The following is a 21,638-nucleotide window of genomic DNA, read 5'->3' on the forward strand; positions in this document are numbered from 1 at the left end:
ATCAATGTTCGCACATGGGACTATCTTGACACAGTGCCTGAAAGGGGTCGGTAAGAGGTGGACTTGAAAAGTCTCTTTGAAGTGGTATTTGGAAGGAATCTGCATTTTGGGAAGAGAATGAGAGGAGAAGGAATTATGCCATGTGCCTTGTAAAGCAATTGGAAGCTTTCAGACAAGCAAGTGACTTCTCTCCCTTCCAAAGATGTTTATGCGTTTGGAATATTGTTGTATTTGTGAAGAGAGAGATTTGAGTAAAATAGAGTCTGGAAAATATGAAAATATTTTTCTATTCCCCAAATCCAGAGATGAAGCCATTTTGTAGGGGTGAGAATCGTGAAAGTCAGGTGTGAATCTCATAATCTGCTTACCTGGGTTTTTCTTTTCTTTTATCTTTTTGTAATAAATTAAGATTTTAATGGTTCTACTTTTCTTTTTTTTCTGATGTAAACAAGGATTTATTTCATACTGAAACATTAAGAAATGTCTATTAATTACGTAGGAATTGGTAGTTCAGTTTACTCTAGCAATATTCATCTTCAAAATTCTTTGGGGGAATTAATATTCTATTTCTTGTGATTAATGCAGGGTCATTCTCTTCTTGAATACACAATATGTTATATTATTTACATTACTGTACCTCATAACTTATTACCACTTTTAGACACGTTAGCAATGGAGTTTAGAAACATCTATGAAGACTCGTTTTCTGGATCTCTTCAGCTGTTTCAATTTTAACAGAATTGTTTGGTAATGTCTGGGGCTGCAAATAGAAACTTTATGAATAATTATGTCTGAGACTGTGGTGATAGCTTACAAAGTACTATTTACATACCAACTTTTCTTCTCCATCACCTAATAGTCTAAATTCCTCTGTCCGCAGACCAAACCCATCCATATCTTATATCTATATGGATATAACCATAGCCTTCCACAATTGAAGCTTTCTCTCTAGTATAATACATGTGCTACTTTTCACTCCCATCAGCCTCCAGTTTTTTCCTTCCATTTTATATTATGTAAGATGGATTGCTTTTCCTCAACTCCTCTTTTTTTCTCAGGTCAAAGTCCCATGGATCTTTTAAGATAAGACTTAGTTTCTAGATTCATCTCTCCTCTGTGGCATTTTGTAAGACTTCCCCAAAGAGTAAATTTCTCACTTAAACACCAGTTTTCAGAAGGGTTAATGTACATATTTTTTATTCACAAAGAAATTGTCAATACCCTTACAGAAGTAAAAGAAAGTAGCAAAAATATGTCCGAAAGACCATAAAAACTCCTGTAATCCTACCTACCTATAAATCATTTCCTTTCTTATGCATCCTCACATATGTACATAATGGTTCTGCTTTTCATTGCACAAGAAATCTATATTTTTCCTTGTTGTAATTCCTTTAAATGCTGTAGGAATCTACACATTGAAAGTTTCCCCTTACATCCCATTTACACCCCCTTACATCACAGACACATGCCCACAATCATTCTTTCTATAGGTATCTACTGTATATAGTTTTGTTAAAAATTTTTTCCCTTCCAACTAAAACTTTTATTTTATTTTATTGATATAATTTATTGTCAAATTGGCTAACACAGAGTGTGTAAAGTGTGCTAATTTTTCTTAAATTTTATTTATTTTTGAGAGAGAGACAGAGGGAGTGAGCAGGGGAGGGGCAGAGAGAGAAGGAGAGAGAGAATGTCAAGCAGGTTCTGTGCTGTCAGCATGGAGCCTGATGTGGAGCTCAACTCACAAGCCATGAGGTCATGACCTGAGCTGAAACTAAGAGTCAGATGCTTAACCGACTGAGCCACCCGGGTGCCCCTACTGTGTATAGTTTTATATTCATCTTTCTTATCATTATTTCTATGCATGTACATATATATTTATATATCTCCATGCATGTTATAGAAATGGGTTCATATTACGTGTACCATCGTGGAATTCATTTTTCACATATAGCTTTTACACAGTTGTAGAGTATTCCCTAGTATGGCTGTATCATGTTTAACTACTTCTTGTGAGTGAACATTTGGGTTACCTCCTAGCAGTGAAATACTTTCTACTTTGTGAGCTATGTGGGCTCAGTCACAACGACACAAACCTTCTGTAAAGGCTCAGACAGGAAATATTTCGGCTTTGTGAGCCATATGGTCTCTGTTACGATGACCCAACTCCATGGTTGTCCCCGCCAAACTCAGGCACAGACAAAACATCAACGAACGGGCACGACTGTGCCAATAAAACTTCATTTACAAACACAAGCAGCCAGCCCACGAGCTGTAGTTTGCCAAACCAGATTATGAGCAGACGTAAGTCTTGGGGTCAAAGTCAGAATTCAGGGACCTGCATGTCTGAGAGGACAGAGGAGAAATTGAATGCGATAAGGACAGAATGCTCATATGTAAGTGGCCCTCCTTGCAGCCCTGTCTACATCAGCACAACCCTACCCCTGAAGCAGGGCCGGCTGGATATGATGGCACACCTGATCCAGTGAGTCCCTGTGTTCCAACTGCTACTGCCATTCATTCATTCATTCATGTAATTTTTAAGTAGGCTTCACACCCAGTGTGGAGCCCAACGCAAGACTTGAACTCACGACCCAGAGACCAAGACCTGAGCTGAGATCCAAGAGTCGGGTGCTTAACCGACTGAGCCACCCAGGCATCCCTGCTTCGGCCCCTTAACATTACACTGTCCTCTGCCTGCAGGTGTTCCTTTTTTTTTTTTTTTTTTAATGTTTATTTGTTTTTGAGAGAGAGACACAGTGTGAGTTGGGGAAGGGCAGAGAGAGAGAGGGAGACACAGAATCCAAGGCAGGCTCCAGGCTCTGAGTTGTCAGCACAGAGCCTGATGCGGGGCTTGAACTCAAGAGCTGTGAGATCATGACCTGAGCGGAAGTCAGACGCTTAACCCCCGGAGCCTCCTAGGCGCCCCAGCCTGCAGTTGTTTCTGATACGAAATCAAGGGAAATTTATGTTGCTGTTTCCCTTTTATGTAAGGTGTCATTTCTCTTTGGCTGCATTTAGGATTGTCTTTTTATCTTTGGTTTTTAGCAGTTTGATTACGATATGCCTAGGTGTGCTTTTCTTTGTATTTGTTCTACTTAGAATTTGCAGAACTACTTGAATCAAGAAATTACATCTTTCAACAAATTTGGGGAGTTTTTGGCCATTATTTAAATATCTTCCTGCTCCAGGAGTGCCTGGGTGGCTTAGTGAGTTAAGCATCTGACTTTTGATTTCGGCTCAGGTTGTGATCTCAGTTTGTGAAACTGAGCCCCGCATCGGGCTCTGCACTGGCAGCATGGGACCTACTTGGAATTCTCTTTCCCTTCTCTCTCTCTCTGCCTCTCCCTTGCTTGCATCTGTCCTCTCTCAAAATGAATCAATAAACATAAAAAATATTTTCCGGCTCCATTTCTCTCCTATCCTTCTTGAATTCCAGATACTGAGAGTCCTCAGAAAATTCTAACAAACAAAGCAGGTTTCACACCCAGTGCAGAGCCCGATTTGGGGCTTGATCTTACCACCATGAGGTCATGACCTGAGCTGAAATTAAGAGTTGGACGCTTAACCGACTGAGCCGCCCAGGTGCCCTGAAATTGCTCTGCTTATTTTCTTAAAAGATGTTTTTTTGAAGTTTATTTATTTTGAGATGGAGCTTTCATGCACATGTGCCTGTGTGAGCAGGGGAGGGGCAGAGAGAGGGAGAGAGAATCCCAAGCAGGCTCAGCATGTCAGTGCAGAGCCCAATGAGGGGCTCAAACTCACCAACCGTGAGATCATGACCTGAGCGAAAATCAAGAGTCAGATGCTTAACTGGCTGAACCACCCCGGTGCCCTTGCTCTATGTTTTTAAAGACCAAATTTTTTAGGGGCGCCTGGGTGGCTCAGTCGGTTAAGCAACTTTGGCTTAGGTCACGATCTCGCAGTCTGTGAGTTCAAGCCCCGCGTCGAGCTCTGCGAAGACAGCTCAGAGCCTGGAGCCTGTTTCAGATTCTGTGTCTCCCTGTCTCTGACCCTCCCCCGTTCATGCTCTGTCTCTCTCTGTCTCAAAAATAAACATTAAAAAAAAGAGACTAATTTTTAAAAGAGCAATTATAGGTACATGGCAACATTAACAGGAAAGAGCAGTGATTTCCCCATATAGCCCTTGTCCAAACACGCATACCCCACGTGTACCCCAGCAGGGACATCGACATCACTCACCAGAAGGTACATTTGTTACAATTGATGTATCTACACTGACACATCATCATCGTGCAAAGTCCATAGTTCAAGTTAGGGTTCACTCTTGGTGTTGTGCATTCTGTTGCTGGCACATTTTTCAATATTTCATTCTTGCAAACGTAATCCAAACAACCTTCTTGTAAATATCGTCCTATGAATATGGTAGTGTTTTTCTGAGAAACACTGGAAAGATGTGGGATTGCTGGGGCCTAGGGGTATGTTCAATTTTCATAGCTATTAACAAATTGCTGAATGAAGTGTTTATATCAGTTTATGCTAATGCCATATGGGAATGTCTCTTTCACTCTGGTCTAACCGACATTGAATACTGTCCAACTTTGAGGATTTTTTTTCAATCTAATGCTTGACAGTATTAGCTCCTTGTTGTATTAACTTCAATATCCTTGATTACTATGCGTTTTTTTCCTCTTTAAGTATTTTATTGACAAAATGTAGACTCATATCGTGCATTTCTTCTTTTACTTTGCTATTTGTTCAGATAGTGCACACAGTTAGGTTAGATTTTTTTTCTTTTTTTTTTTTCAGGTAAAAGTAATTTAACTTTATTTTTTATTTTTTTAAAATTTACATCCAAATTAGTTGGTATATAGTGAAGCAATGATTTCAGGAGTAGATTCCTTAGTGCCCCTAACCCATTTAGCCCAACCCTCCTCCCACAACCCCTACAGCAACCCTGTGTTTGTTCTCTATATTTAAGAGTCTCTTCTGTTTTTCCCCCTCCCTGTTTTTATATCCTTTTTGTTTCCCTTCCCTTATGTTCATCTGTTTTGTCTCTTAAAGTCCTCATATGAGTGAAGTCATATGATTTTTGTCTTTTTCTGACTGACTAATTTCACTCAGCATAATACCCTCCAGTTCCATCCACGTAGTTGCTAATGGCAAGATTTCATTCTTTTTGATTGCCGAGTAAGACTCCATTGTGTATATATACCACATTTTCTTTATCCATTCATCCATCAATGGACATTTAGGCTCTTTCCATACTTTGGCTATTGTTGATAGTACTCCTATAAACATGGGGGTGCATATGTCCCTTCAAAACAGCACACCTGTATCCCTAGAAGATAAATGCCTAGTAGTGAAATTCCTGGGTCATAGGGTAGTTCTATTTTTAGTTTTTTGAGAAACCTCCATACTGTTTTCCAGAGTGGCTGCACCAGTTTGCATTCCCACCAACAGTGCAAAAGAGATCCTCTTTCTCCGCATCCTCGCCAACATCTGTTGTTGTCTGAGTTGTTAATGTTAGCCATTCTGACAGCGTGAGGTGGTATCTCATTGTGGTTTTGATTTGTATTTCCCTGATGATGAGTGACGTGGAGCATTTTTTCATGTGTCGGTTGGCCATCTGGATGTCTTCTTTGGAGAAGTGTCTATTCATGTCTTTTGCCTATTTCTTCACTGGATTATTTGTTTTTTGGGTGTTGAGTTTAATAAGTTCTTTGTAGATTTTGGATACTAACCCTTTATCTGATATGTCATTTGCAAATATCTTCTCCCATTCTGTTGGTTGCCTTTTAGTTTTGCTGATTGTTTCCTTCGCTGTGCAGAAGCTTTTCATTTTGATGAGGTCCTAGTAGCTCATTTTTGCTTTTGTTTCCCTTGCCTCTGGAGACATGTTGAGTAAGAAGTTGCTGAGGGCAAGATCAAAGACATTTTTGCCTGCTTTCTCCTCGAGGATTTTGATGGCTTCCTGTCTTACATTGAGGTCTTTCATCCACTTTGAATTTATTTTTGTGTATGGTGTAAGAAAGTGGTCCAGGTTTATTCTTCTGCATGTCGCTGTCCAGTTTTCTCAGCACCACTTGCTGAAGAGACTGTCTTTGTTCCATTGGATATTCTTTCCTGCTTTGTCAAAGATTAGTTGGCCATACATTTGTGGATCCATTTCTGGGGTCTCTATTCTGTTCCATTGATCTGAGTGTCTGTTCTTGTGCCAGTACCATACTGTCTTGATGATTACAGCTTTGTAGTATAGCTTGAAGTCTGGGATTGTGATGCCTCCTGCTTTGGTTTTCTTTTTCAAGACTGCTTTGGCTATTCAGGGTCTTTTCTGGTTCCATACAAATTTTAGGATTATTTGTTCTAGCTCTGTGAAGAATGCTGGCGTTACTTTGATAGGGATTGCATTGAATATGTACATTGCTTTGGGTAGTATCAACATTTTAACAATATTTGTTCTTCCTATCCAGGAGCATAGAATCTTTTCCCATTTTTTTGGTGTCTTCTTCAATTTCTTTCATAAGCTTTCTATACATTTCAGTGTACAGATTTTTCACCTCTTTGGTTAGATTTATTCCTAGGTATTTTATGGTTTTTTGTGCAGCTGTAAATGGGATCAATTCCTTGATTTCTCTTTCTGTTGCTTCATTGTTGGTGTATAGGAATGCAACCAATTTCTGTGCATTGATTTTATATCCTGCAACTTTGCTGAATTCATGAATCAGTTCTAGCAGTTTTTGGTGGAATCTTTTGGGTTTTTCATATAGAGTATCATGTCATCTGCGAAGAGTGAAATCTTGACTTCCTCCTGGCCGATTTGGATGACTTTTATTTATTTGTGTTGTCTGATTGCAGAGGCTAAGACTTCCAATACTATGTTGAATAGCAGTGGCGAGAGTGGACATCCCTGTCTTGTTCCTGACCTTAGGGGGAAAGCTCTCAGTTTTTCCCCATTGAGGATGATATTAGTGTTGGGCTGTTCATATGTGGCTTTTATGATCTAGAGGTATGCTCCTTCTATCCCTACTTTCTTGAGGGTTTTTATCAAGAAAGGATGCTGTATTTTGTCAAATGCTTTCTCTGCATCTATTGAGAGGATCATATGGTTCTTGTCCTTTCTTTTATTGATGTGATGAATCATGTTAATTGTTTTGTAGATATTGAACCAGCCCTGCATCCCAGGTACAAACCCCACTTGGTCGTGGTGAATAATTTTTTTAAATGTATTGTTGGATCCAGCTGGCTAATATCTTGTTGAGGATTTTGCATGTATGTTCATCAGGGAAATTTGTGTATAGTTCTCCTTTTTAGTGGGGTCTCTGTCTGCTTTTGGAATCAAGGTAATGCTGGCTTCATAGAAAGAGTTTGGAAGTTTTCCTTCCATTTCTATTTTTTGGAACAGTTTCAAGAAAATAGGTGTTAACTCTTCCTTAAATGTTTGGTAGAATTCCCCTGGAAAGCTATCTGGCCCTGGCTCTTGTTTTTTGGCAGATTTTTTATTACTAAGTCTATTTCCCTACTGGTTATGGGTCTGTTTAAATTTTCTATTTCTTCCTGTTTCATTTTTGGTAGTGTATATGTTTCTAGGAATTTGTCCATTTCTCCCAGATTGCCCATTTTATTGGCATTTCTCATAATATTCTCTTATTATTGTTTTTATTTTTGGTGTGTTCGTTGTGATCTCTCCTCTTTCATTCTTGATTTTACTTTTTTGGGTTCTTTCTTTTTTCTTCTTGATCAAACTGGCTAGGGGTTTATCAGTTTTGTTAATTATTTCACAGAACCAGCTTCTGGTTTCATTGATCTGTTCTACTGTTTTTTTGGTTTTGATAGCATTAATTTCTGTTGTAATCTTTATTATTTCCTGTCTTCTGCTGGCTTTGGGTTTTATTTGCTGTTCTTTTTCCAGCTCTTTAAGGCGTAAGGTTAGGTTGCGTATCTGAGGTCTTTCTTCCTTCTTTAGGAAGGCCTGGATTGCTATATACTTTCCTCTTATGACTGCCTTTGCCGCGTCCCAGAGGTTTTGAGCTGTGATGCTATCATTTTCATTGACTTCCATATACTTTTTAATTTCTTCTTTAACTGCTTGGTTAGCCCATTCATTCTTTAGTAGGATGTTCTTCAGTCTCCAAGTATTTGTTTACTCTCCAAATTTTTTCTTGTGGTTGATTTCGAGTTTCATAGCATTGTGGTCTGAGAATATGCACGGTATGATCTTGATCTTTTTGTACTTACTCAGGGCTGATTTGTGTCTCAGTATATGGTCTATTCTGGAGAACGTTCCATGTGCATTGGAGAAGAATGTATATTCTGCTGCTTTAGGATGAAATGTTCTGAATATATCTGTGAAGTCCATCTGGTCCAATGTGTCATTCAAAGCCATTGTTTCCTTGTTGATATTTTGGTTAGATGATCTGTCCATTGTTGTGAGTGGGGTGTTGAAGTCTCCTACTACTGTGGTATTACTATCAATGAGTTTCTTTATATTTGTGATTAATTGATTTATATATTTGGGTACTTTCACATTTGGTGCATAAATGTTTACAATTGTTAGGTCTTCTTGGTGGATAGACCCCTTGATTATGATATAATGCCCTTCTGCATCTCTTGATACAGTCTTTATTTTAAAGTCTAGATTGTCTGATATAAGTATGACTACTCCGGCTTTCTTTTGTTGACCATTAACATGATAGATGGTTCTCCATCCCCTTATTTTCAATCTGAAGGTGTCTTTAGGTCTAAAGTGGGTCTCTTGTAAACAGCATATAGATGGATCTTGTTTTCTTATCCATTCTGTTATCCTATGTCTTTTGATTGGAACATTGAGTCCACTGATGTTTAGAGTGAGTACTGAAAGATATGAATTTATTACCATTATGATGCTTGTAGAGTTGGAGTTTCTGGTGGTGTTCTCTGGTCCTTTCTAATCTTTTGTTGCTTTTGGTATGTAAATATATATATATATATACATATATACACACATATATATGTATATGTATATATATACACACATATGTATGTATGTATATATATATATATATACATATGTATACATATACACACGTGTGTGTGTGTATATATATATATATATATTTTTTTTTTTTTTTTTTTTTTTTTTCATCTTTTCTCCCCTCAGAGAGTCCCCCTTAAAATTTCTTGCAGGGCTGGTTTAGTGGTCACAAACTCCTTTAACTTTTGTTTGTCTGGGAAACCTTTTATCTCTCCTTCTATTTTGAATGACCTTGCTGGATAAAGAATTCTTGGCTGCATATTTTTCTGATTCAGCACACTGAATATATCCTGCCACTCCTTTCTGGCCTGCCAAGGTTCTGTGGATAGTTCTGCTGCAAACCTGACCTGTCTTTTCTTGTAGGTTGGGACTTATTTTCCCTTGCTGCTTTCATGATTCTCTCCTTGTCTGAGTATTTTGTGAATTTGAGTATGATATGCCTTGTTGATGGTCGGTTTTTGTTGAATCTAATGGGAGTCCTCTGTGCTTCCTGGATTTTGATGTCTGTGTCTTTCCAGGTTAGGAAAGTTTTCTGCTAAGATTTGCTCACATAACCCTTCTACCCCTATTTCTCTCTCTTCCTCCTCTGGGACCCTATGATTCTGATGTTGTTCCTTTTGAATGAGTCACTGATTTCTGTAAGTCTTAAACCATGCTCTTTTGCCTTAATATCCCTCTTTTTTTCTGCTTCGTTATTCTCTATAAGTTTGTCCTCTATATTGCTGATTCTCTGTTCTGCCTCGTCCATCCTTGCTGTCGCTGCATCCATCCATGATTGCAGCTCAGTTATAGCATTTTTAATTTCATTCTGGCTATTTTTTACTTCCTTTATCTCTGCAGAAAGGGATTCTAATCTATTTTCTACTCCAGCTAGTATTCTTATTATCATGATTCTAAATTCTGGTTCAGACATCTTGCTTGTGTCTGTGTTGGTTAAATCCCTGGCTGTCTTCTTTGTGCTCTTTCTTTTGGGGTGAATTCCTTTGTTTTGTCGTTTTGAAGGGAGAAAAGGAATTAATGAGGTAGAAGAATTGAAATTAAAAAAATTAAAATTAAAAAAATAATTAAAATTAAAAATTAAAAACACACCTACACAAAAATATAATAGATGATGCTAGATCCTACGTGTGTTTTGGTCTGGGTGTAGAAAGTGGTTTGATAGATTAGAGAAACAAACAAACAAAAAAAAGGGGGGAGAGAGAAAAAAAAGAAATCATTTGAGAATTTGAAAAAATGAATACACTAAAGTAGATAAAATACACAAATGTAGAGAATATAGTAGAAAAAATTATAGAAAAATATTTTTAATAAAAATTAAAAAGAAATATGAATTTTTCACTTTCTGTATTTAAGAAAAAAGAAAAGAAATGAAAGAGAAAAAAGATAAAAAAAGAAAAAAGAAGAAAAAAAAGAAATCGTTTGAAAATTTGAAAAAGTGAATACACTGTAGTATACTAAAATAAAATGATGGGAGTGAGATAGAATTTGAAAAAATTTACACAAAAGCAAAAAATATAGTAATAAAAATTAAATGAAAATATTTTTAAGAGAAACTGAAAATAAAAATGAAGTTTTTCTCTTTCTGCATTCAAGAAAAAGAATAGAAATGAAAAAGAGAAAAAAAGAAGAAAGAAAAAAAGGCAATTGTTTGAAAATTTGAAAAGGCGAGTACACTGAAGTAGACTAAAATAAAATGATGGGAGTAAAGTAGAAGTTGAAAAAATTTACACCAAAGTAAAAAATATAGTAATAAAAATTAAAGACAGATATTTTTAAGAAAAATTGAAAATAAAAATAGTTGTTTCTCTTTCTGTATTCAAGAAAAAGAAAAGAATTGTAAAAGAGAAAAAGGAAAAAAAAAGAGAGAGAGAAAAAATTGAATAGATGAACCTAACAGATTGAAGTAGGACTGAAATTGCTTCGTTTTCCCCTAGAATCAGTCCATGTAGCTCTTTATAGTCCAGAAATGAAGCCGGCGGTGAGGTTTGTGTGAGGTTTGTGTTCTTGAAGAGCGAAGTTGGCCCAGTTGGGCAGGGCTCGTTGTAATGGCTCCGCTCACCACTAGATGGCGCTGCTAGCCTCCTGGGATGGATTGTTGCAGGGCTTGTCGGTGCGCAGGCGCATGCGCAGGAGCGGTGAAAAATGGCGCCACCCAGCCACCCAGGCTGTTCTCCCAGATCGGCAATCGCGCACCGGTTCTCCGTTTTCAGCTCTCGTCCACTCCCCGCTTTTCCACTCTCCGTGACCAGGCCCCAGGCAGTACCTCTCTCCCAAGTTTTGTCTCAGATGCGGCTGTTTTCCCCGGCCCCTTACTTCCTAAGGACTGCGGCTTTGATCCGCTCTGCCCCTCTGGGGGAGGGTCTCACCGAGCAGTGCCCGAATGAGCAATGGCCGAATGGCGGCTGCACCCAGGAACGCTTGCCGGACCCTGCTGGTGCCGGTGCCCCGAGACTACGGCCAGGTGTCAGCCCGCCCCCCAAAAAGATCGCAAGACAGTGTAGCCTCAGCGTTTCAGGGACCGTGGAAAATCACAATACACATCTGGCACCAGGCTTCACCCTCAACGACCTCGTCCCAGCACCAGCGAATGTGGCCGCCTTCCGGGGTCTGCTGGGATCAGGTGGCGTCAACAGTCTCTACCGAATGTCCTTCCGGCAGTGGAACCGCTTTTCCCCGTGTGGCCCGAGGACCTCCCGGACCCCACTCTGTTCCTGGGGATTCGCCCTTCCCACCAGAGCACCGCCAGGTAGGGAGCTGCGGAGTTGCAGCCTTTGCGCTCCCCTTGTTTACAGTCTGAATGGAATTTAAACCCTCTCCTTTCTCCTTTCTCCCTTTGTAGTTTCGTCCCTGTGGCTGTTCCCAATTTTCCACTTTCTCTCCAGCTGCTTTTGGGGAGCGGTGCTTTTCCCGTATGCTCCCTCCGTCCCCAGTCTCCGTCCTCTCTCCGCCTGCAAAAGGGGTTCTCTACCTTCGGGGCTTCTTGCTCCCCAAGTTCAGCTCTCCGTGCCGCGTACCTGCTGAATTCGGTGGTTCAGGTTGTGCAGATTGTTGTGTTAATCTTCCAATCGGTTTTCTAGGTGTGTAGGATGGTTTAGTGTGGGTCTGGCTGTACTTCATGGACGTGAGACACACAAAAAGCTTCCAGGCTGTTCCACCATCTTGGCTCCTCCCCGATTAACTATGCGTTTGTTAGCAATTTGCTTTCCTTTTTCTGTTAATTACCTATCAATTTCTTTTTCTAATATTTCATTAACCTTTTTATTATTGAATTTTACAAGTTCTTTGCACATATTTTTGCCACTCCTTCAGAGTTTCTACACTCTCATGACTGCCCATACTTGGCCCTGAGCAACTCATTCAGAAATGTAGGTTCTTTTTTAAGCATTTCTATGGCACCCGGATCTCTTCCTTTTGTGCTTCCATTAGGTCTGCCTATGTGTGGATAATCCTGTCTTTCCTTAGACTTTAGGCCACTTTGTTGTCCTTACCTACCTTCTGTTATAGGTAAGAGAGTTTGAGAAACCGAATGATTTTGTAGTTTATGTGGATTTTTCCTATTGTTACGTTGAAAACAATACTCGTTTCCGTTTTTTATTTTGTAGGCAGAAGTGGAGATCCCCCCTATTTTCTCGTAATATTTTAATGATTTTGTTTTATTTAAAATTTTTGATTTCAAACCCATCACCATTAGCTGTGCATAGTTTTAGAAAAGATCCATTCACAGAATTAGTTTTGTGTGGAGGAAAAGACATTTTTATTGGACGTCTAGAAATCTATGATGGTATATAATTTTTAATGAATTAATAACTAGTATATGTATTTACTTTTCTGACACCTTTTTATTATTTTTTCTGACAGCTTTGACCATTTTTAAATTTAGAATTTGGAAGAATGATACAATGAATGAACGCTCACATACTCCTCATCTAGAGTCAACAATTGTTAACATAGTGCCACACTGAAAGATCTTTCTCAATTCATTTCCACACATGGATACATTTTGTTAAAACATGTGATAGTCAGTGGCAGACATTATGACACTTCATTCTTCAACAAATATTTCGGAACTCAAGGAATATTCTCTGCATAACCACAATACTATTATTATGCCCAAGAAAATGAACAATATCATAATAACTTTTAATGTCTGATACATATTCAAATTATCCTCATTGTCTCCAAAATGTCATCTAGAGCTGTATATCTGAACCAGAGTCTCCCTAAGATTGATGCCGAATTTGTGATGTCACTTTTGTCTCTTTTAATTTACAGCAGCCTCTAGCCACTTTTAAAAATGATACTGATTTCTCAACTCTGACATTGTAGCCTGAAAGCAGCCATAGACAATACGTCAATGTTCCAATAAAACTTTATTAACAAAAACAGGCAGTTCTCTGGATTTGGCCTGCATGCTATAGTTTGGTTACCCTCTCTCTAAAGGCTGGGTTAGATTTCAATTTTTTATGTACTAAAAATGGGATGTTGTAACTTCAACAATGGGATGTATGTATCTCCTGATATTCCTAATGTCAGTTTGCCCACCATCGATGATATTAAGTATGGGCATTAATTCAGATGGTGGCTGTCAGATCTCCACGTTGCAAATGTGCACTTTGGCCCTTGTAATTAATCGGTGATCCAAGAGGTGATTCTTTGGTGCTCTGGTCCCAGCCTGTTCTCCAACACCCTTTCACTCAATGCTTTTAGTGACTATTTATGGGATATTGAAAGAATCATGCTCTTCTAATTCTATCGTATTTTCTGCATCTATTAACTGAGCCTCTAAGTATCACTATGGACTCATGAATATGTTTATCTAAAATATTATACTCATGTACAGTCATTTATGTTCAAATTGTTACAAAATTGGTCAGTGGGAGCCTCCAGGGAATGTCTTGGAGGGGGAACCACTCTGGGTTTAGATCTTGCCTAGATGCATGGTAAGGATGAAATATTATGTTACGTATAAATGTGCTGTAGCAATATACACCTTTCCCCACAGCTCAGCTTATAAAATGTAAAGATGCAGAGACTTGAGTCTCATAGTTCTGATTTTACTCCATCGGATGAAACTTTTTTTTCCCCACATTTAAACTCTGTGAACTCGGGAACTGGATCTCCTTGATCCAGCGTACATTTTTGGAAGGAATTAATCAGTAGGGCTTCAGGAATGGAGAGTGAGTAAGTTGAGGCATGTATGTATGAACAGAGACCAACTGGTCTACTTTGCCTGTAACCAAAATGTTTCCTGGGGAGAAATACTGTCAGCTCTAAAATCAGGAAAGTCTTGGGCAACTGGCATTAGTTGTTTACTCTACAGGCAGGTATTTGAATATTACTTTCCTCTCCTGTGTTATTTTAGGGAAGTCCTTTGAGGCTGGTTTTCCTTGTTATGTATCATCAACCTGAGGAAGAATCTTTTTGGAAAAAGAGGTTTCTACTGGGGTATTGGGTTAGAGCTCCTGATTATACTGGGAAGGAGATGATGAGAATGCTTGTATGTACCAGAAAACCCAAATTTGCCAGCAGCTGAATGACAAACGTTTCCCGCATACTTTTCTCCCACAGTGGTGCCAAGGAGAGTTATTTTTAATACTCTTTGCCCCAAAGAGGACAGTTCAGTGTTTTCTTCACTTTCTAAGAGACAAGTTCACCAGGGTTAGCTGTTCATTATAATTCTCCTAAAAAAGAAGGTGTAAAAACGATTCTGTGTTAGAAAGTGCAAGGTTTGTGTATAGAAAACTATAAAATATTGTCAAAAGAAGTCTAAGAAGAGAAAAAGTTTTGTGGACCCGAACGTACAAATGCTTGGGACAATTCACATTGCCAGAATCTCTCCCCTTGCCCTCTGTGATTCTCTAATGAGGTTTTACAGTGTCTGTATCTTTGGAAATACTAGGAATGATTGCAGACTTTTATGGGAGGTTTCAATGCAACTTAATCCTTATTTCACTTTTATGACTATATACACACCAGGTGTTTATTGTTCATTATATACAGGGACAGCATGGAATGATTTGGGATACAGGATATGCAGTGACCCTGTACAGCTGGGGCATCTCTGCTCCAGATTATTACTTCCCAATTACTTAGCTGACCACAGCATCTTTCTCTGCTTCTGAGTGTTTTCTATCTTGTTGATTTTAAGTATAGTTAAAAAGTGGTTGCACCATATCATGCAAAGAGGACAGTCATGTGCAAGAGGGCACAGAAGCTCAGCGAGTGAAAGTATAGTGAAGAGCTCGTTTCAAGACAGGGAAGTGCCTTCAAGTGAGTCCAGGCATGAGCCTTCCTAGGGCATCTCCTGCTATCTGCCCAGGTTGTCCAGTGAGGCAGGCAGGAGACGCCCAAGTGGATCGGCTAGGGAAGTGCTCTGGGAACACTGCATAATCTTACCGCACTGTGCTTGGAGGCATCAGACACGGTCCCGCTTGAGAGCGTGTAATTCTCAGGCTCAGCTTTGGCTTTCCTGACCCCTCTGAACCATTTCCCGTACTGCTCCCGGACCTGCAGGGGCGAAGCACGCTCTGGGTCAGCTCACTGGGCGGGGCGGGGACAGGAAGAGTCCTGGATGGGGGCCGGACCGTGGTACCTGCTGGCTGAGGAGGCAGTACACCAGGAAGATGAACGCTCCCTGCAGGCTGTTGATGATGGTGAAGAGGTAAGCCATGACGCGGGCAGCTGGCCCCACCTGCAGGACGCCCAGACACCACGTGCAGCCCAGGATGAGGAGCTGAGCCATCGCTTTGAATGTCAGCATCCTGGGTAGGAGGAGAGAGGAGGCTCGTGATGCACCGGGAGCAACAGCCCCCTCCCCACCCCACCTGTTTTCAAGTCCACTCCACGGATGCTTCCTACTGAGTAGCGATCAACTTGGATCTTTATCGTCAATGATTCCATAAAAAGAAATAGTGTTTGGGTCAGGGACGGCAGTTTGACTAGGACTAGGGATGGTAGTGACACTCCAGAATGTGAGTTTCAAAAAGGTCACGATGTTTCAGGAAGACCCCTAATTTTGTTCAGCTGACATTGTCGAGAACATTCTGTGCCCCTGGCTCTAGGCTGGGGCTTGGGCATTCAGAACAACCAAGACAAGACTTCTGTTTCCACAGCCCTTAGAGTCTGGTGGCAAGACAAAAACAAATGATCACTTATAACATTTGCAAAGTGAGGTACTTCTGCCCAGATCCCATCCAGGGCTGTTCCTGTCCCCACCTTCTCCATGACTTGACCCAGAATGTGCTTTGCCCAGAATAGAGGCCACTGATTCTGTGCAAAGTTGAGGAAAGGAAAGGACATTCCCAAACTCTTAGACGAAGTGACATGCGGTTGATGAACCTGCGTTCACGTGGGGCAAGAGAAGGGGAAGGCAGGGGGCCTAAAACGCATGAAGGCATGACCATGAAAGGGTGCGCTGGGTTCTGGGAACTGTTATGTGATGTTTTGAGTGTGTTGTCAGGATAGAAATGTTCTCAGGACCTGCTATGTAAGGCATGGAAGCAATCCCTGTGTATCAGGGCAAAGTCCATTCTCTCTGGACATCAGATCCTTGGAGCTCTGAGGATAATGCTCTGGATGGGGGACATTCCTCTGACTCCTCCTCACCTGGTGTTCTGGAGGGTGGACACGTCTCTGTTGAGGGAGGAGAGCTTGTTTTTCACAATCCAGAAGGTCATCAGAAAGAAGGCCAGATTAATCTGCAGAAAGCCCACAGGTGTATTAAATTCACTCCACATCTGGTAAGCATCCTCCTAGCTCATCCAACACCTAACCCGGCAGGTAAGAAGCTTTTGCCTTTTGTAGAAGTCCTAGAAGACTAGACCAACCACCCTGTAACTCAGGCATGTGTTTGTCCTGTAACTTTGGCGAGCACTTCGATGCAGTTCGCATGGAAACTCCAAATTTTAGCACTGAAAGTCCCAGGTCTCAGGAAACATGTTAGTCCTGTTGTTGCAATGGAAATTCCTGCATCCCGGGGTGGGGGGTCTCTCATCAGTCCTGGGCCAACTGGAATGATTGCTCCCGCTGCCTGTAACCCTCCTGGTACACCTGGTCTTTGAATGACCGTCACTTTGGCAGGCAGGATGCTCTGATGTCATGTGTTACTCACGGAGAAGATGGTGCAGACGGGGCCCAGGAAGGTCCATACAAATCCTTTGTCTGTGTGGAGCCAGCATCTAAGAGAGAGATGAGAAGTGAGTCAAGAGAACATTGGCCTTTGTGGATAAAGAATCACTAGAATGTATAATATATAATGATTAAATACTTCATAATGAACATTTAAAATAATTAAATCTTAAGGACTTAAAAACAGTTCAATGAACACAAAATTCCATCAGAGAGATGTCTTCGGAGTGGGCACTGACCTTTCCTCTGCCTATCATGTTCGGGGGAAATTAAATCGCTATTGGTTCTATGATGGCCACAGTTGTGCTGGAGAAAATAGGGGCAGTGGGAATTTGCACTTACCTGGTGGGTGTTCCATAAAGGGAAGGTCTGGATGCAGCAGAAATGGCCACGATTAGAGCCGGGACTCCATAGCCCACAGGGAGCATGAGTCTCTTCATGAACCTGCTCATACTGGAGTAGTTGACCACCGTCAGGTTGCGTGCCGTGAGGAAGAGGTGTAGACCCTCCAACAGCATCCAGGTGAAGGAGGCCAGGTAGAGATAGTGTAAGGCCCCCGCGATGATGGCGCACAGCAGCTGGGGGAGGAGGAAGGAGTCACCAGGAGGGACTGTCAGGGAGGAGGGTGGCCCCAGGACCCCTCCCATACCTTGCCAGCGGGGAGAACTCGTATATATATATATATATATATATAGGGTCGAGTTGTTGAGAGAGGATTGTCTTCTGCTTCATCAGTCAACGTGAAATAGGCTATTTACCCCTCCAGCCTCCCTGTCACCCAACGATATTGTGTTAAGGTATCAGTGCAGCAGGGCTCCACGAACTGAGCATCCCGTGGCTCAGGGCAGGGGGTCCTCTGTGACAGTGTCAGTACCTTGATCTTGGTCTGGTCGATGGCCGTGAGGAAGAGCAGGTGGGCCAGGAAGAGGCAGATGGAGAGCTGCAGGTGGAGTGAGGTGCTGGTGTTCTGGATGGCTTTGCACAGGAGGAAGGTGAGGGCTGCCAGGAGGAGGCACAGCAGAGAGAGGCCCAGCCCCACGTAGGTGATGACAACCAGCACGGGATCCTCCTTCTGGGACCCAGCAAAAAGGACATCACAGTCACAGGTCCTATATCAGTTGACTTTAAGAGGAATTTCATCACCCTGGGTAGGCCTGGTCTAATCAGTGAGCTCTCAAAGCTCTAGGCTCTTCCTAGAGAAAAGGATTCAAAGTTTGAGGGCGTTTGAGGTGAGGGAGCTTCTCCTGCTGGCCTCTGGACAGAAATACTGATACACTGTGTGGGGCCTAGAGAGAAGGAATGCAGGTAGCCCCTAGGAGCTGAGCAGGGTCCCCTGCTCGCAGCCAGAAAGAAAGTGGAATTCCAGTTCTACAACTGCAAGGAACGGAATTCTGCCAGCAACCAGGGAGCTCACAGGAGGACCCCAGGCCTCCGACAAGAATGCAGCTTTGGCTGACTCAATGGTCTCAACCTTGTAAGACCCAGAGCAGGCAACTCAGCTACGCTACGCCTGATTCTCGTCCCACAGAAACCACGAGACATAAATTTATGTTTCTTTAAGCTCCTACATGTGGGGAAACATGTTCGAGAGCGATAGACGTGGAAAGCAGCCTCTCTCAGGGATCTCACCTGCACGTGGCTGTGGGCCAGGAGGACGGCAAAGCTGCTGAGGTGGGAGCACTGGCAGGTGGTGCTGGCGTCTCTGGTGGCCGCCATCCTGCAGCCCGTGGTGGACCAATGACCACCTCCATCCTGACTGTGCTCCCAGAAGACACAGAACACCTTCTGCGTTGGCCCGGGCGTCACCGACTGTAGGAAGAGAGCGTCGGTGGGAGCTGGAGACTCTTATCCAAAGCTGGTTTGCAAAGGGCTTTCCTGGGGGAAGGAGGCGCCCACGGAGGAGGCCCCCAGGACACAAAGGGTGTTCTCGACAGTGAGGCTGAGCCCCGGACCCAGACCAGTTCCTTGCCCAGCCACAGCCCCATTCCACCAGGACTCACGTGGTGGGAGAAGATGAAGTTGACGGGGGAGCTGAGGTTCTGGGTGTCCTTGTTGCTCACAAAGGCAGAGACGACATCTGAGAGCAGGACAGGGGAGACCTCTCCCAGCCATTCCTTGTGTTCACGCAGAAGTGCCTGCTGCTTAGGGTCCAGGACCAGGGGCGCCTTGGCCAGTAACTTGCCCATCCCTGGAGTGGAGACGAGGCCCACCACAGAAGGACCTGCAGGACAAGGCCAATGTGGATACCTCGGGGTGCCCACCAGGGCCCCTTCTTCCTCAGATGGACCCTTTGTGGCCCCACTCTGCCCCCTACCACCCCGTAAGCTTCAGGTCCCCGTTTGTCACGTCCTTGGGCATCTTGTGACCTCCCATCTCGGCCGTTACCTGAGTCACTAGATTCATGCACCTCATCCAAGCTCAGCAGCATCTTTGCCTGGTTCAGACTCAAGGTGACATTTCTGTCTCCTTGTTCTTGCACCTTCAGGGACAGGTCTATGAGATGTCAGAGTTATTAAGGGAGTTAGGATAGTATTTGTGGCTGTAGTGGTTACAATAATACTATCCTTTATATGTGTGTTTGCATACATCTGGCTATCCACACACGAAAGAAGAACAGGAACTCTACTTCATACAACACACAAAAATTAACTCAAAGTGGCATGCCAAATTTAAGGCATGCCTTGGTGGCTCAGTTGGTTGAGCATCTGACTTTTGATTTCAGCTCAGGTAATGACCCCAAGGGTGTGGGATCAAAGCCTGTGTTGGGCTCCATGCTAAGCTTGGAGCCCGTTTGGATTCTCTCTCTCTCTCTCTCTCTCTGTCTGCCCCTCCCCATCTCTCTCTTTCTCTCTCTAAAACAGACAAAGAAACAAACAAACAATCCTAAACTTAAGGGCTAAAAGTACAACAGTTGGAAGAAAACACAGATGTAAATCTTCACAGCCTTGGATTTGACAATGGATTCTTAGATATAGCACCAAATGCACATGCAACTAAAGAAAAAAAGAGAAAATGAATTTCAAAACAGAAGCACCTGTTCATTAAAGCAAAAAAAAATATTCACTCTTATATGGATCCTGAGAAACTTAACAGAAACCCATGGGGGAGGGGAAGGAAAAAAAAAAAAAGGAGGTTAGAGTGGGAGAGAGCCAAAGCATAAGAGACTGTTAAAAACTGAGAACAAACTGAGGGTTGATGGGGGGTGGGAGGGAGGGGAGGGTGGGTGATGGGTATTGAGGAGGGCACCTTTTGGGATGAGCACTGGGTGTCGTATGGAAACCAATTTGACAATAAACTTCATATATTGAAAAAAATAAAAAAATAAAAAGTAAAAAAAAATAATCTATGGAATGGGAGAAAAAAAGTCACATGTCTCACAGAGTGTACTATTAAAACATATAAAGAATTCTTGCAGGTCAACAACCAAAAGCCAAACAATGAAATAAAGGGCAAAGGGACTTGCATAGACATTTCTCCAAAAAAGATACACACATGTTCAATAATTACACAAAAAGATGTGAGCCATCACTAGTCATCAGGGAAACGTAAATCAAAACCACAATGAGATATCACCAGACACATACTGAAAAGACTCTAATAAAAATAAAACAGGGGCGCCAGGGTGGCTTAGTTGGTTGAGTGTCCAACTTCGACTCAAGTCATGATCTCATGGTTCGTGGGTTCGAGCCCCACATCAGGTTCCGTGCTGACAGCTTAGAGCCTGCTTGGGATCCTCTCTCTCTACCTCTCTGTGCCCCTCCCTGGCTTGTGCTCTCTCTTTCAAAATAAATAAATAAATACACTTAAAACAACAACAACAACAAAGTGAAAGTGCCAAGTGTTGCTGAGGGGGTAGAAATTGGGGTCCATTGCCGGTGAGAATACGAGATGGAAAAATAGCCTCTTTGGAAAATAGTTTGGTGGTTCTCAAAAAGTTGACCATAGAATCGCTGTATAACTCAGAAATTCCAGTCCTAAGTAAGTACCCCAAAGAACCGAGAACAGTTATTCAAACAAAAATGTGTGAACCGATATTCTCAGTAGCACCATGTGAAGAGTCAGAGGGTGGCAACACCCTAAATGTGCATCAGTGGATGAACGGGGACACAAGAAGTGCTGTATCCATCTACAATTAAATGTGACTCAGCCGCAAAAGGGATTGAAACACTGAGAGATGCTACAACGTGGATGAACCTTGAAAACATCCTGCTAGGTGAAAGAAACCACATAGCGTATGACTCTCTAGGTATGAGAAGTCCAGAATAGGCCCATCCATAGAGACAGAAAACAGACTAGTGGTGGCCAGGGGCTGGGGGAGCGGAGGAATAGGGAGTGACTTCTGGGGGAGGGGTGATGTACAGTATTTACTTCGAGGGCGATGAAAACCGTTTAGAAATAGAGGCAATGATCACAACTCCGTGAATGTACTAAATGCCACTGAATTGTATACTTTGTTTAAAATGGTGGATTTTGGGGCGCCTGGGTGGCTCAGTCGGTTAAGCGTCCGACTTCGGCTCAGGTCATGATCTCACGGTCC

The 21,638-nt window shown here is 42.1% G+C and overlaps 1 protein-coding gene across 7 annotated transcripts in view; it reads right to left on the bottom strand.

Annotated features, from left to right (window-relative positions):
• Positions 1 to 13,325: 13,325 nt before the first annotated feature.
• Positions 13,326 to 21,638, bottom strand: part of LOC109253962 (adhesion G protein-coupled receptor E2-like) — a 66,390-nt gene continuing 58,077 nt past the window's right edge. For 3 of the 7 annotated variants that reach the window (XM_019427421.2, XM_019427423.2, XM_019427420.2), the window contains exons 11-20: positions 19,487 to 19,594; positions 19,102 to 19,322; positions 18,731 to 18,910; positions 17,976 to 18,173; positions 17,444 to 17,679; positions 17,085 to 17,151; positions 16,580 to 16,671; positions 15,567 to 15,735; positions 15,371 to 15,481; positions 13,326 to 14,655 (exon numbers count right to left, since the gene is read on the bottom strand). In XM_019427421.2, coding sequence (XP_019282966.2) covers positions 14,605 to 14,655; positions 15,371 to 15,481; positions 15,567 to 15,735; positions 16,580 to 16,671; positions 17,085 to 17,151; positions 17,444 to 17,679; positions 17,976 to 18,173; positions 18,731 to 18,910; positions 19,102 to 19,322; positions 19,487 to 19,594 — 1,433 coding nt within the window. In that variant the 3' untranslated portion in view covers positions 13,326 to 14,604. The remainder of the gene's footprint in view (positions 14,656 to 15,370; positions 15,482 to 15,566; positions 15,736 to 16,579; positions 16,672 to 17,084; positions 17,152 to 17,443; positions 17,680 to 17,975; positions 18,174 to 18,730; positions 18,911 to 19,101; positions 19,323 to 19,486; positions 19,595 to 21,638) is intronic. The other 4 variants (XM_019427425.2, XM_019427424.2, XM_019427422.2 and 1 more) reach the window with 4 other exon arrangements.

Source organism: Panthera pardus, unplaced genomic scaffold, assembly GCF_024362965.1.
Source record: "Panthera pardus isolate Hobbes unplaced genomic scaffold, ASM2436296v1 HiC_scaffold_8, whole genome shotgun sequence".
NCBI lineage: Eukaryota > Metazoa > Chordata > Mammalia > Carnivora > Felidae > Panthera > Panthera pardus.